The 14196-nt window shown below is 41.3% G+C and overlaps 3 protein-coding genes across 5 annotated transcripts; 1 reads left to right on the plus strand and 2 right to left on the minus strand.

The window, feature by feature from the left end:
* Positions 1-226: 226 nt before the first annotated feature.
* LOC119019771 (outer dense fiber protein 2-like) lies at positions 227-7547 on the minus strand. Of its 2 annotated transcripts, none has more exons than XM_037098627.1 (17): positions 7193-7547; positions 6751-6846; positions 6055-6191; positions 5468-5600; positions 5244-5375; positions 5089-5163; positions 4926-4997; positions 4655-4771; positions 4144-4341; positions 3484-3593; positions 2746-2881; positions 2320-2430; positions 1729-1992; positions 1458-1558; positions 1188-1347; positions 934-1059; positions 227-498 (listed from the first exon to the last, which is right to left on the minus strand). In XM_037098627.1, exons 1-17 carry the CDS (start codon positions 7289-7291, stop codon positions 352-354), a joined length of 2214 nt encoding a protein of 737 aa, XP_036954522.1. In that variant the 5' UTR covers positions 7292-7547; the 3' UTR covers positions 227-351. The 2 variants fall into 2 exon arrangements, with proteins under 2 accessions (XP_036954522.1, XP_036954521.1); XM_037098626.1 differs by having other exon boundaries at positions 1188-1350; positions 7193-7542.
* Positions 7548-7840: 293 nt separating this feature from the next.
* si:ch211-51h9.7 (uncharacterized protein LOC558400 homolog) lies at positions 7841-10532 on the plus strand. 2 transcript variants are annotated; one of them, XM_037098636.1, is made up of 3 exons: positions 7841-7982; positions 8289-8619; positions 9512-10532. In XM_037098636.1, the coding sequence occupies exons 1-3, from the start codon at positions 7899-7901 to the stop codon at positions 9664-9666; spliced, it is 570 nt and encodes a 189-aa protein (XP_036954531.1). In that variant the 5' UTR covers positions 7841-7898; the 3' UTR covers positions 9667-10532. The 2 variants fall into 2 exon arrangements, with proteins under 2 accessions (XP_036954531.1, XP_036954530.1); XM_037098635.1 differs by having other exon boundaries at positions 7875-8619.
* seta (SET nuclear proto-oncogene a) lies at positions 10351-14010 on the minus strand. Its single transcript, XM_037098631.1, has 8 exons — positions 13777-14010; positions 12588-12645; positions 12136-12278; positions 11901-12004; positions 11707-11820; positions 11116-11286; positions 10742-10873; positions 10351-10662 (listed from the first exon to the last, which is right to left on the minus strand). Exons 1-8 carry the CDS (start codon positions 13847-13849, stop codon positions 10639-10641), a joined length of 819 nt encoding a protein of 272 aa, XP_036954526.1. The 5' UTR covers positions 13850-14010; the 3' UTR covers positions 10351-10638.
* Between the last annotated feature and the right edge of the window lie 186 nt (positions 14011-14196).

A 14196-nucleotide genomic window follows, 5' to 3' on the forward strand; every position in this document is an offset into this window, starting at 1 on the left:
GTGTGTGTGTTCAGTTTGGCTGTAAGAAGCCTAGTGGCCAATGTTATTTAGGGAATTAAAACCAGTGTGTTGTGTGTCCTGTCACAACAAAATGTATACATCTGTTCAAATTTAAAATTCACATTCATGAAAGCTACAGGTTAATCCTTTAACCAAAGTAAGCGGAATCAATAATATTGTAGGACGTAAACTATTCAAAAGAATATAAATATATTTCAGGCAAACATTTTATTAAAAAAGAAAAGCTTTATTAATTTCATAGACAGTATATAATACTCTCAAGTCAAACTAGTTATCAATAAACTTAATTTAGTTCTACTATAATGTGTAAATCCTGGTCATGTTTTCTGGTCAGCTTGGGAGCAAAGAGTCACCAAACACGTTTCCATATGAGGTTTTTAGAAAATGAACATAGTTCTGCAGGCTGCGGTTTGTAGAGTCTGACTGCTCCAGTCTGTCCTTCATGTTCTGCAGCTGACTTTGGAAACGACGCTCCATCTTAAGGAAAACACAGACACAAAGAAACATTTATTGGATTTTAATATCCACTTTTCGCGAGTGTGTACAGCAGTTCTAGCAAGTTAATCAAGATATATCAATACTTGTATTGATGCGTTTATGTGTGCACAATTTTAATGTCATCTAGGGGCTAATACTGTTACACATGTTGTTCAATGAGTCAGAAGCCATCAGATAATTTAAACAGATCAGAGAGTTTTACAGTTTAATTGTCCTGAAAAGAAATTAGTAACTAGCTGTTTAAAGTGCAATATTTCCCTATGAAGTGTATTAGAAGTACAAAGAAGCATGAAAATGGTAACTCAAGTTAAGCACAAGTACCTCAAAATTCTACTTATGTACAGTTGTTTAGTAATTATACTCAGTTACATTCCTCCACTGCCGAATGGCAATGGAGGGAACACAGTGACGTACCTCCTCCTTGCTTCGCTGTAATTGACTCTGCTCTGTTTTGGCTCGGCTCAGTTGGCTCTGCAGGTCTAAGGCTTTAGACTGGGATGCTCTCTCTTTAGCCAAAACCCTGTGCATGCTGTCGTCTACCTGCAGGTCAGAGAGCAAAAAGATGTCGAGTTTAAGTTTTCCTCAGTTTACTGACATGGACTGCAAACTGTCAGTGTGTCTGTGGACACTGATGTTCAGGTTAATGAAGTGTCTTCAAAGTTTCACACCTGTTTCTGTGCGTCCTCCAGAGTTTGTTGTAGCTGTCGGGACAGGACACTACACTCTCGGGTCTTCTCCTCCAGCTGCTGTTGAACATACTGGACGCTAGCTTCCTTTGAGGAGAGAGCCTGAGACAACCCTTTGTTTTCTGCCTTCGCATCCTCCAGCCTTCTACAGCAAAAAAAACACAGAAATCAGTGTTTGCAGTTTGGAAACTTGTTAATTTTCTTCTGTCTGCGAAAAACTGCATACAAGTGTAGTTCTGTGAGTGTCTGCACCTCTCCAAGTTGTGAATTTTCTCTTTAAGAATGTTGTTCTCCTCCTGCAGCAGCATGTTCCTCTGCTGAAGCGTCTCCAGCTGAGTGCCTTGCTGTTCCACCTGCAGAGGAACACAATATCGGGATAGATAGCCACGATAGAAATCCACCTCCATGCGCTAAATCACCAGCCTACTAACTGCAGATCTGCAGCCAGGATCTCAACCAAGTGAAAACAATGACTACAGACATCTCTCTTTCTTCTTACTATCATGGAGCTGAAGTTAGGTACCTTGTGTCTGACTTCAGAGAGGGCGGAGTTGTGCTCCATGTTCCTCCTCTCGTGGACATCGGCCTCCTGCTGGACGTCTCTGAGCTGCTGCTCGGTCCTCCTCAGTCTGTTGGGCAGCGCCTCGAGCTCTCTGAGCCGGCCCAGCAGCTCCCGCCTCACCTGCTCCTTCTCCCTCTCCAGGCCTACCTTCATCTCCCGTGCCTCATTCTGTGTCATCTCCAGCTTCAAGCAGTAACCCTCAGATTCCAGACGAGCCTGATGGACCTGCACAGAGAAGTCAAGTCGATTGTCGATACAACACAGCAGAAACAGTTAATTTCTGTAGTGTTTCCATGAAAAGAAGACTTTTCCAGAGTAAAGAGATCTTTCAGAAGTGCAGAAAATATATTTTTTCATTTATCAGCTCTATCAGATAAGGATGCACAAGTAAACACCACAAGGGATAGAACAGATCTTTTGTACTTTTGTGATTCGGATTAACTAGCCCTTTTACAATATGCACACATTTCAGCAACAAATTGCCAGAACTTACAAAAATCAGTTGGTCTGTACATTCCCTTTACATTTAGAAAAGTTTGAGTTCAACTGTACCTTCTTCTTGTATTTCTCCACCAGGTTTTCCTGCTTTTTGATTGACGATTTCAGCTGACGGGCTTCAGCATGCAAACCTCTGAGCTTCTCCTCAGATGACGTCAGCTGACCCTAAATATAACAAGTTTAGAATAAGTGCCACATAGTAGTAGTAACATACATTTCCATCAGACGACAGAGAAGATTAAGCCGTAGAAGAAGGAGCAGTCAAACATGAGATAGGGTTAGGATCATTTTCTCTTGTCTTAAAAAAGTTAATGTGACGATGATAACCTGATGAACACTCAGCTATCATAAATAAGAGAACGCTTGCTTTCTTTTTTAAAGTATAATGTGATGACTAAAGTGCTTTTTTATTTGGTAAATGTTTATGAGGCTGATCTTAGGTTGTGGGAAATCTCAGCTCTGCTGTTTCTCTGAAGGTACCTTGAGTCTTTGGTTGTCCAGCTTGGCGGAGGTGTTTTCAGTGCTGAGACGATGTAGCTGATCCCTGAGCTCCTCCCTCTCCAGCCGACTCCTCTCCTCCACTGAGTGAAGCTGAGAGTTCAGCTCACTCACATGACTGTGAGAGAAGCAGGGATCCAAAGCTTGTTGTCATCACAGTTCCAGCAATTATTTATTTTTCAATTATTTTCCAAGTTTACACTGAAATGTCTTTATTATCTAAACTATTGAAATGCAGTGAAACGTAACAATAACCTACTCCCAAAAAATCCCTCTGTTTTCAATGTGCAATCTAAAATGTAATTACATTATTATTATCATTATCATTATCATTATCATTATCATTATTAATAATAATAATAATAATAATAATAATAATAATAATAATAATAATAATAATAATTGTTGTTGTTATTATTATTATTATTATTAATTGGTTTATTAATTATTAATCATTATTTTGATTTTGACATTACTTAAGACCGTTATTAATCTGCTGCTAGAAGAGTGCGACTTGAATTAGTATCTTCTCGATTTGGAGAGCAGACATAAATTCTGACAACATTTACATGTTACAAATCATAGAAAAGTCACCAAAAACATGATGATGATTTGATCTCCTGATCATCCCTGTCTGTAAACAAGAATGATTGTATTGAATATCAGTTTCACACAACAAACTAAGTCTGTGTCTCCCATGTCTTCAGAATGTGCACTCACAGTTTGAGAGCGGAAATCTCCTCTTCCAGCTGTCCTTTAGCAGCTGCCTCTTTAGAGTGGCGGAGGCACCAGTCACTGGAGGTGGACAGAGCCTGAGCCAACTGGGACTCCTTAGACAAAACACACATTGTCTTATCAGTTTGGTTCATGGTGTAGCCTTTCAAATTATTTCGCTTCTTGATTACATTTATGGTTTAGGAAACAGACTTGAGCTAAAGACAAGATTCACAGTAAAGTCACACAAACTCGACCAGAGAGAAAAATATCCATTCCTGCAGAACGTCTGTACTGTGAAAATTCAAGTCATCATGTGGGCAGAGATTAGACCACTACACTACACTCGTCTGTCCTCGCCTCAGAATCCGGTGTTTGTATTTCACTGGAATTTTCCTACTAAAGTAAGAAACCGGCTGAACTTCCTTTGAACTCAATTTGCATAAAACCGTGTGATCAGACAAGACACCACCACCAGTGAGAAAACTCATTTGCATGCAGGATAAGCCACGGAGATGTCTGTGGAGTCTCCCGGAACTCTCTTTTGCAGAAGACATTGTCATTTTTTCATGGTTTGTGCTCTACCAAGTTACAGAAGCCTTTTCTGCCCGCTACCTTGATGCTCTGTGAGTTTCAGACATCGTGACTGTACCTCTGAATACTGACCTTCTCCTGCAGTTTTACTGCAAGCTGCCTGGCGGACTCTTCCCTTTGTTCTGCCTGCTGGGTCAGCAGGGCGAGCACCTCCTGGTCCTGCAGCCCCTGCTCCTCCCTTTCTTTCTCCGTCTGCCGCTTCAGAGTCTGCAGCTCCTCCTGCAGAGCCTGCAGCTCATCCTGCTGCTGCTCCTGGCTCTGCTGCATCCTCTGGTTCACACACAGAAGAAAAGAGACATTCACACATCCAGTTTAAATGATAATAAAGGCCCTAATATTTCAACAAATTGTCGACAAACTGTTGATAATGCAGCAGGAGCAAACTTGAGAAGTTTCCATCAAAGTTTTGACAGACTTTTTGCCACGACTCTTGGTCACCAAGCTGGCTTGACACTTTCTATTTCCTTCAAACGCTGACAGTAGCACCCGTTTCACTGTCTGTTTACTTTGGACTGATGAGAACAACTGGTTCACATCTGACAGTACAGGTGTGAGTGCTTGACTGTATTTCATGTTCATAGACCTGAATCTCAGCAGCCAGATGGGCCTTTTCAGCTTCGCTTCTGCTCAGCTCAGACTCCAGATGGTCGCGGGTTGAGTGCAAAAATCTTGAAAGCTCCTCCGCTGTCTTCATGTTGTCCTGACATGACAGAGGGAAGAAGAGGTTGATGGGGAATTTCTGTTTGCCAACACCTGGACATTACAATGTATATGGCTCTGTGAGAGACACCAATGTTTTTACTACTAAGCCTGGTCAGAATAAACATTGTGTACACCAGTGTAGTAGTTCAAACCTTTTCAAAGTCCAAACGTTCAGTGAGCTTAGACACCTCTTTCTCCTTGTTGGTGAGTTTGGCCAAAAGTCGCTGCAAGAGAAGAGAAAAAAAGTTCCTCTAATGTCTGACTGCTGACAATAATGAATGAACACATGCATGCGACCAGGTGATCATTACTCACAATGTTCTCTGCATCACTGTCGGCCATTCTCTTCTTTATAGCATCTTTCTGTTCTAACCACATCAGTGATTCCCTCTGTTGAAACAACAACACAGCACTCAAATAACAGTCGAAAGAAGATTTGCCCTCTTTGACTTTTGTTCTACTTCCTGCACCTCGTGTTCACTCCACTCCCTGAGGAGTTCGCGCAGGCTGTGATTGGTGTGGTCGAACATCTCTATCTTCTCTAACAATAAATCCTGCTGCCGTCCAAGTGATGCGGCATTCAGTTTTGATAGCCGCTTATCCTAAAAGATAAACGATAGAATTAAAACATGCAATGCAAGGCATCCTCTTTACTAAATGTGGACTCAAAACGATCCACTGGAGCAAAGTTTACCTTTGTGAAGCTGTCGATAATTTCCTTCAGTGCTGTGAGCTGATTAGCTACTGCTACACCATCGATTTCTGCTTCTACGAGTGCCCTCAGGAGCGTGTCTGTCCCTCTGTGTGGGTGACCCTTAGAATCTGTCCTGTAAGCAAGACAAAGACAAAATCAGACCGATAGACCAACATTTGATACAGATGTCATCACATGGCTCGTATATGTCATCGGCCTGCAATCTTTCTGGTTATTTTGCTAGGTTAGATTACAGCCAATATACAACAGTTTATTGGAAAAAAGAGAAGACTAACATGCTGCCATTATGTTCTGCAACCTGTTCAATTTACCAAATGTTACTGAATTGTTTTGTGGTCTGTATTCAGCAGCTGTCAATTCAACAATCTGTGTCTGTGCCTCATCTCAGATGTAAAATGGAAAATATCAGTAGAAGGCACTGATGACAAAAACAAATGATGTGTGCTGAAACTCACTGGATGGGATGTCTCACTGACTACATGTGAACTGTTACAATATCCATCAAAATGAGATTAATCATCTAAAGAAAATGTACAGCCTCATGCGACTGCTGAAGAGGCTCGTACTTCTTGCGGTGACTGCTTTCTTGCTCCCTGAGAAGGATACTGAGGTTTTTGGATACTGCAGCCAGCTCCTCCTCTTGCTCCTCTTCATCCCGCCGATGTCTGATTCCACTTCCTGACTGATGCTGCACTGTGCTTCTCTGATCATAATACACAAACAAACAAGAGTCGTGTTCAGGGAACAGACACAGAGTAAAGTTGAATTTGGTTAAAAAAAAGAGCTTCAAAACAACATGTACAATAGGGATCACAACTAAACAAGAATTATCTGCACAGAATTCTGCAATCAAATCACAAGCTGAAATATTTTCTGATACTCAAAGATGGCAAAGTATTTAAAGTAGTCAGTGGTGCTTATTCACAACCATCTTTATTTTCCCACAGGAGTCAAATTTCTGCTCTGCATGTCACCATTTCAAATTAACAATCGCACAAAACTAAAAGATGCTATGATTTATGAGTTTTAAAGGGGTAATACTAACTTTATTTCATGGTAACATGTCATTAACTTCTATTCTGATTATATACAACTTTAGTATTAGGTATAAACCCATCTGTTCTGTTTGGAGAGCAAACCCCTACCAGAACAACCCTTCTTCTCAATTCTATTTGTTCCCCAGCATAAATATTGACTCTCCTTGCATGCATCGTGGGGAGAGATAAACACTACCAAGAGGCACGCCACTAGTATGAGCTCACATCTCTTCTGCAGGACAGTCTTCCTGGAGGAATCCATGGAGTCCGCACCTTCGGCCTCACTCCATTTCCCATCACCTGGGCATCATTTGTCCTATTCTGCAGAAATAAAGGAGGGAATCCACAGATAAAACGAACAGATATTGCAGTATTGTAGCATCTTCATCCTCTTATCTTTAGTCTATTTAATAGACTCTTTAAATGTAGCGTAAAGTCTTTAACAAGTAAGAGACATTTTTAAAAGCTACTCCAAACATGTAAACAAATCAGTGCAGGTGAAATCAGGCAGGACATTATTTATACACATTAGGTACAAAATAATGTTGCATGCATTTGGGACATTTAATCTTTGATGACCATAACGTTCCATATAGCAGCGTGTAACAAGTGGCCAGAAGAAATGATAGTGTTTTCAGTTTAGTAGTGTAAGTTGTAGTTTAATAACCTGTGGGGTCTTGCTGGGACTCCTCCTCATATGAACATGTACAGGTGTGGTCTCCGGTACATGGACATGGACCGGCGGCGGTGAATCCCGGGTTTTCATTCTTCCGAGACGTCACAACATTCATACCGTGTATACATTCAACGAGCATCCAGTCAAATAGATGTTAAACAATAGTTGGACGTTCATTAGCACCGTGCGAAGTCACCAGCTACATGTTTTCCCAGATAAATCTCGACTTTTGTCTGTGAGGCGGACGGTTGTTTGGATTGACAAACGACCCCTCTGATTGGCTCGTTTGCAATATCCCGTCCTGTGATTGGCGGAGGCGAGTTGACGATGTGCGTCGCCCGTGGCAACCATTAGATGTAATGGCCAATGTATAAACTTATTTTTATAAACGCATTTACAAAGGCATCTCCTTTCAAACTACGGACTACTGTTTTATCTGATTTAACATTCTGTGCTTCACTTTCCCTAAACTTAATAAATCGAAAACAATTTAGTCACCAAAAAAAAACCACTGTGAAACCCAAGATGGAGGTCACCGACAGCTGCACAAAATAGGCTTTTGTAGCGTTCAAATGTAGTTTCTAATACTTAAAATGTTTTGTTTTTTTTCCTGTTACATCTCAAGGTAATAGCCATCTAAAAGTTATCAATGTGAGTGTGGTGCAAAAATGTGCAATGGGCGCAGTTAGACTAGGAAATGGTTGGGATGACTGCATTTCCTGTTTGTCTCCATGGCACTTCCGAGCTTGCCAACGCTTATTGTGCCACTAGCTCGCAGCTTGTAAGTTCACGAATCACCATCTAGTTATGTATTAACAATGCGAGTCAGTATTTTGACGCAGGTAACACAGCTACGTGATAAATCTGATACTTTTGGTATATGATAACCTAACGACACTTATCGATGCGCCGCCACCAGTGTAGCTGCTAGGAGGTTAAGCTAGTTTGCATTAGCAGAAGCCTTCCATGTGCGTGCGAGGCAGCAATGACGTGCAAGCGGAGCCTGCGGCTGCTGGTGAAGCAGCTGGAGAGGTTCATAATACAGTATATTTCCTTTGTTCTCCTGTTTTGTCCCGCTGCATACCAGCCCGGTGAGGCGTGTGCTGCCGTGGCGGAGGAGGGGGACACCAGCCCCGCCACTCTGATACTGTGCAGGGCGTGCGGACACGAGCTGGCGTTTGGGACGGACATCAAGCACGTTCACAGCCGGCTGGCGCTCTCCAGCCGGAACGACACACTGATCGGGGGCCGAAGGGTTAACATTCAGCTTTTCGAAAACCCCCATGGACACCAGTTTGAGGTGATCACGTTCAGAAAAGCTGACGTTACCCAGCACTGGCCGGCCGATAAACACTTCTCCTGGTTCCCCGGGTTCTCATGGACGGTGGCCACCTGTCCTCGGTGTAAAACTCATTTAGGTGGGTACGAACCTGTAATAGCCCATAAAGTGCAGTATTCATCGTAAAACCTGCAATTTGTAATAAGTAGTTTTTGATGACCCGTGTACTGTATGATGAAACTGACATCACTTATGCTTCCAAAAAATAAATATTATTCTGCAGTCTTGGACGTTTATGCAAACAAATACAAAGGTTTTGATTAGCTATTTAAAATGTATATAAATATCGATGCACATGCAACTCATGTCATATGAACTATCAAGTGAAATACCATATCTCTAAGTTTGAGTATTGTGTATATCTACACAACAAATACTCGGAGTTAAAATTACAAGTATTCATTGTAACTTAATCAAACAAAATAACCAAATTATTCACGTTTTCTTTAGTTGTATTTATGCCACAGTATTTTGTAATTTTCATCTTTAAGTCTTAATTTAAAAAAATAGTACGTTCTATTAAGTCAGTGTTAAAATTAACAGGCTAACTCACATGGAATCCTTGTACTGGTTTATACTTTTAGATCATATGAAGGAAATAATTTTGACTTACTGTTCCAATATTAAGTAACAAATCTTTTAGTTATGCATACTCAGGTTAGTATGTATAATACCAGTACCAGATACCAGTATCTTACCGTCAGGATTTAGTGTAGTAAAGCTAAATTATGGACAAAGTAATGGCATACATTTTTCATTCAAAACTAAAACTGTGGTGAGGTTGTAGTATTTGAGAGCAAGTGATGAATTCAAATTTCTTCTTTGAGTTTACACAAACTTAGCTAGTAGGAAAACAGCTTTCCTTGTCATATCCTCAAACACTGGCAACCCTCTCCCTTGTGCTCCCTCTATATCTTTTATAATGTGGTGCCAATTATAAGCCTTAATTTTTGTTAATTTTCTCACTCCAGGATGGGCCTTTCAGCCAAGTGACTGGCCAGACATGATCACAAAAGCCACCTTTGAGGATTCGACACACACCTTCTTGGCTTTAATCATCGACCGTCTTCTTCGGGAAGACTTTGCTTCGAGTCTGCTAGTGACTCCTAAATCCTTCATGAGCTGATGGACTGTTGACTGTACAATTAACCCAGGTGCCTTTGCTGCTCTAAATCTATTTTTAAAATGCATCTGTATACGCCCACTTGAAAACTCCCACACGTGTAAACACAGTAAGTTTTATTATTGTAACAAAGCAAGTTGTACACCTCAAATTTAAAACAGTTTCTTTTCCCCCCAGCGGAAAAGGAAAGTGTGATTAAATGTAAATTCTATGAGATAACAGGTTTGTTTTACCCATGAAGCAGTGGGGCCAAAATTTACAAGCTTGTTTTTTTTCCATTTTGTTCTTTATTAAAAATGTCATTTCAAATCTCATGGATATCTGTAAAACAATACAATGAAAAAAAAAAAAGTCCCATAGAAATGGTGTCAAAATAACCACTCTCCCCAATAACCAACATACTCCTGCCCCTCCCCAGCTTACCCCACCCCCCTCCCCCTAAACATTACAAGTCAAAGGAATGAGCTGGTACTCGTTAACCACATTGGGGAAAAATAACAGTTTTTCCAAGGGATCGACACCCCAACTGAAAAAAATTAAAAAAAAAAAAAAAATGGGGGAAAAGTATTGAGAGGTAAACTAGCGCTGGGTCACTACACCATGGCTTTAGTTAATTTACCACACAACCTTTAACAGGAGGAATTCTGTGTGAATTGTTTTCAAATTCTACTCAGGATGCCGTGCTGATTCTATTTTTATACTTTTTTATTATTATTTTTGAGATGATTTTGGGATGGTACTCACAATTCAGGGCAAAGTGCCATTGGCCTAAGATGAGTCAAAGGAGAACATAACATGGCACCAACAGGTGAAGCCTCAGAATGGAAAATGAAGCACACATGGATTTTCTTTAAAAAAAAAAAAAAAAAGGAACAACCCAAAAAAAGAAAAAAAAAAATTAAAACCTTTGCTCCCGAACGTGAGTGGAAAAACCAACAGGGAATAGAGGTTGAGGGTCAGGGTAGATGTTATTTCTTAGTCGTCTTCTCCCTCGTCATCCTGAAAGAATAAGATGTGTGTCAGTGAGAGTTGAAAACAAACCATTTTCAAAAACTCCCCTTTGACTTTGTCACTGTACCTCTCCATCTTCTCCATCATCCTCTTCGTCTTCCTCCCCATCTTCATCTCCCTCCTCATCTATGTCCTCCAGACCCTCTTCGTCCTCTTCATCGTCCTCACCTTCACCTTCTTCGTCATCCATGTCAGGGACCTATGGATAGCAAACTCTTTCAGCACTTGTTTTTCCCTTTCTGTTACCAGGCTAAATTGAAAGTTTCCTGTCCTGATTGGAATACAATGTGTGAGTAAGATACAGTTTGCTGTGGACATCCACACAGATAAAACTGAAGTACATAAAAAGGGAAGCTACATGCTGTCTGCCTAGTGTAGAAAGTGTCTGTGGGAAATGTATATGCAACAAGCAAGGGAATATCAACCTAGTTGTAAACATACCAGGTAGTACTGCAAAGGGTTTGGCCAAATGTCATCCTTGATGACTTCCCCAAGCTCATCAGCGCCAGCATCAGCGTGATCAGTGAACCAGGTGAAGAAGCTCTCTGGCTCTTCATGTTGCCTCTTCCTTCCTGCTTTGTTCTGTGTCTGGCTGGAGCGCTTGGTCAGGTCCTACAAACACATGGGGGGGGGGAGAGAAGAAAAAAAAAAAAAACCCACACAATTTAAAAACGGAAAACTTGCACTACGCCACCATTCAAGTTGGGTCAGCAGCTCATGCTGGTATAATTTCCTGTTTTTTTGTGAAAATGAAGAAATCCAAGCTAGCACAGCACTTTAGATTTTTTTTCCTTTTTAGGGCACAATTGCAAATCAGTATATAAAAAGAAAAAAAATGTTATATTGTCATGTAGAGAGGGAAAAAAAAAAATCAGCTTAAGAATGCTACATAACTGGTTGAAGGTAAAATAAAAAGCCTTCCAAGCCTTTAACCACTCTATCAGTCAAGGTTATTCATCACATGTAATCATGTAGAACAAGGTACAATCAGTGAAATTTATTTTACTTTGCTGACAAACTGAAGATACATGCCTTTCCTGATTTCCATTTGATTTCTGTAGACTTTGAAGATGGGTCCCCGCTCTCATTCAAATGGAACTCTTTGGAAAGTACTTTGTTTTCGAAGTACGGATTTTCGTCGAAATACTAAGAGATAAAATGCATACAGGTTAGAATATAAAATAAAACTTGTACCTGTTGCATGTGTTCAACATTACAATACTTACAAAATCTATTCTGTAGCCTGACTTGATGTCTTCAAACTCTGTCACCTCCACTCGGCTCAGGTAATGAAGTGCTTCTTCATCTTCCTCTCCCAGTAGGGCAGATACTGCAGGGGGGCGAAACAGATTCAGACCAAACTTAGATTTGAGTGACTGTCAAAACTACATACTCTCACTGTGATTCAATTATTTCCATACAATAGAGGATGGCAGAAAAAAAAAAAACTTTATTCCTCACCTTGTGGATGGTTGACAAACGTGGTGACCCAGAAGTTGGGGATTTTGGCGATCAGTTCTGACCTCTTCTGAAAGAATGGCTGACGGAGTTTGTTGTATTTCTGTTCTACTTTGAGGATCTCCTCACTGGCCTGCTCGTTCAACCTGAAAGGAAAAAAATTACAAACCAAAATAAAGGCAAGTTTGATGATTGATCGTGCAAAAAGAAATGCGGAAAAAGAAAACATTTGCAGTTCTGTGTGTGGTCAATTACAGTTTCTAGGGTCCAAAAGTATGTAATGATGCATCACAACACACAGATTCTGCAAAAGTTAACACACATTACAACATCTGATTTCATCAATTAGTTCCCCTTCCTTTAAGAGATCCACTAACCCCCTCCTTGATTTACCTGCTGGACAGAAAAGGATGCAACCTCCATGATTTAAAATAAGTTAATAAAATGTTTATTACCTGTCAATTTCGTTTTGAACTTCGTCAATGTGTTCAATAGCTTCTTGCTGCTCTTTCTCTGTGGGAGAAAAAAAAGGTTAAACATGTACACATTTTAAATTACAAATTAAATTGCGCCGAAAAACGAACAAAAAAAGGTCACACGATGAATTAAAAATGTGCGTATTTATGCCCCTACAAAACTAGGCGTGTATATTTTTAAGTTAATTTGCCATTCCTGTGAGTAACTTTTTAAAGCCGCCAATAAGTTTACTGTAATTCCGACAACTGCCGAGTTCTAGGTGTTTTGCTATTCAAATAACTTGGTTGTTCCGATGGCTGTTTCTCCGTTAGTAAGCGGTAGTTGTACGGATGATAAAAACCTAGGATCCCCCGGAGGTTAGGGTAATATGAACGGCCAATAGCTGCAGCTCTGGCGGCTCAGACACTCACCGTTTCCTGCCGGCTGCTGCCGACAAGGCCGCGTGGTTTAAATGTGGGACATCTGACTGCACACACAGAGCCGCGATAACGTGAGAGAGCTAGGACAGATGCCAGGGTAGACCCCCCTCTCTATCAAACCGTGGCTCATACGGCCGAGTCCTGCGCCCTGTTGTCCAAATATTAAAATTATATTGTCTGACTGACTGGCGGGCTGGTGGATTTTAAAGCATTTTAACCAGTAACAAAACATAACGTCGTCAGCTAGCGTTAGGTAACATGCACAACAACAACACTAGCTGGCTAACTGCTAATGCCAAACTGAAAAGGCAAACTTTTCTGCTATTAAAGCCCCGCAACAGCTGTGTAAACATTGATTTGTCCATTTGAAGTGATTTTATAACAGCACGCAAAACACTGACCCTCCAGCACGGCTCACGACCACTCGGTCGGTAGCCAACGACACAACTGGCCACGCTGATGATGCTAAATCAACTAGCTAACATGGCCTCTCAGCACCGGTCTGAACTGAACAACAGCGGGCTGGAGTAACGGCATGCTAATAAACGCGCTAGCTGGCGAGCTAACTGCTCTTCTCGAAACACGCAGCGACCGCCCTGGTCAACAGCGAAGCGGGTCCTGTGGCGTTAAGCAGACTGCAAGCAATACACAAAATAATTATGAACAAAATCGCACCCCTTGGCAATGCAAAATATGTTAGAGAAGAAAGTGAAAATGGCGGTGAATAGGAGGCCGCCATTCCCCTTACCGGAGGTTTCGTCCGCTCCGTCATGGTTCGAGTTCAGCTCCTTTTTACTCACTTTTGCCGCCGAGGCCGACATGTTTTCGCAAGCTGGGGTAACTTACTGACGTCTGAGAAAATAGCTGGTAGCTTTGAATCTGGTTTCTCCCTGAACAGGAGAGCGGTAATTCGGCGTAAAGTTCGGCGTGCAGAAGCCAACAACGTGCTGCTTTCCACACAATGTAGCTGCCGATGAGCGAGGAAGTCACAGCAAGCGCTGCTCACGCGCTCCTTTCATTACGAACGCGCCTCGCCGAATGGAGACGAGAGCGAGCTCCGCCTCTCAAAGTAGGTCTCACTACTTGGCTCCAATTTGCTGATTTACCATCGCATCTTCTCTCAAAATTACACCCAAAACGAACAGAGCCTCAAATTACAACATATGTT

This window comes from Acanthopagrus latus, chromosome 5, assembly GCF_904848185.1.
Source record: "Acanthopagrus latus isolate v.2019 chromosome 5, fAcaLat1.1, whole genome shotgun sequence".
Taxonomy (NCBI): Eukaryota; Metazoa; Chordata; class Actinopteri; order Spariformes; family Sparidae; genus Acanthopagrus; species Acanthopagrus latus.

Coding starts and splice junctions, on each gene's coding strand:
- LOC119019771 (XM_037098626.1), bottom strand. CDS start 7,291: ATGAAAACCCGGGATTCACCGCCGCCGGTCCATGTCCATGTACCGGAG. Junction 6,847..7,192: donor GTCCCAGCAAGACCCCACAG/GTTATTAAACTA, acceptor TTATTTCTGCAG/AATAGGACAAATGATGCCCA. Junction 5,164..5,243: donor GGGAGTGGAGTGAACACGAG/GTGCAGGAAGTA, acceptor TTGTTTCAACAG/AGGGAATCACTGATGTGGTT.
- si:ch211-51h9.7 (XM_037098635.1), top strand. CDS start 8,187: ATGACGTGCAAGCGGAGCCTGCGGCTGCTGGTGAAGCAGCTGGAGAGG. Junction 8,620..9,511: donor TCGGTGTAAAACTCATTTAG/GTGGGTACGAAC, acceptor TTCTCACTCCAG/GATGGGCCTTTCAGCCAAGT.
- seta (XM_037098631.1), bottom strand. CDS start 13,849: ATGTCGGCCTCGGCGGCAAAAGTGAGTAAAAAGGAGCTGAACTCGAAC. Junction 12,005..12,135: donor GTTTGTCAACCATCCACAAG/GTGAGGAATAAA, acceptor GCCCCCCTGCAG/TATCTGCCCTACTGGGAGAG. Junction 11,821..11,900: donor CAGGCTACAGAATAGATTTT/GTAAGTATTGTA, acceptor TTTATCTCTTAG/TATTTCGACGAAAATCCGTA.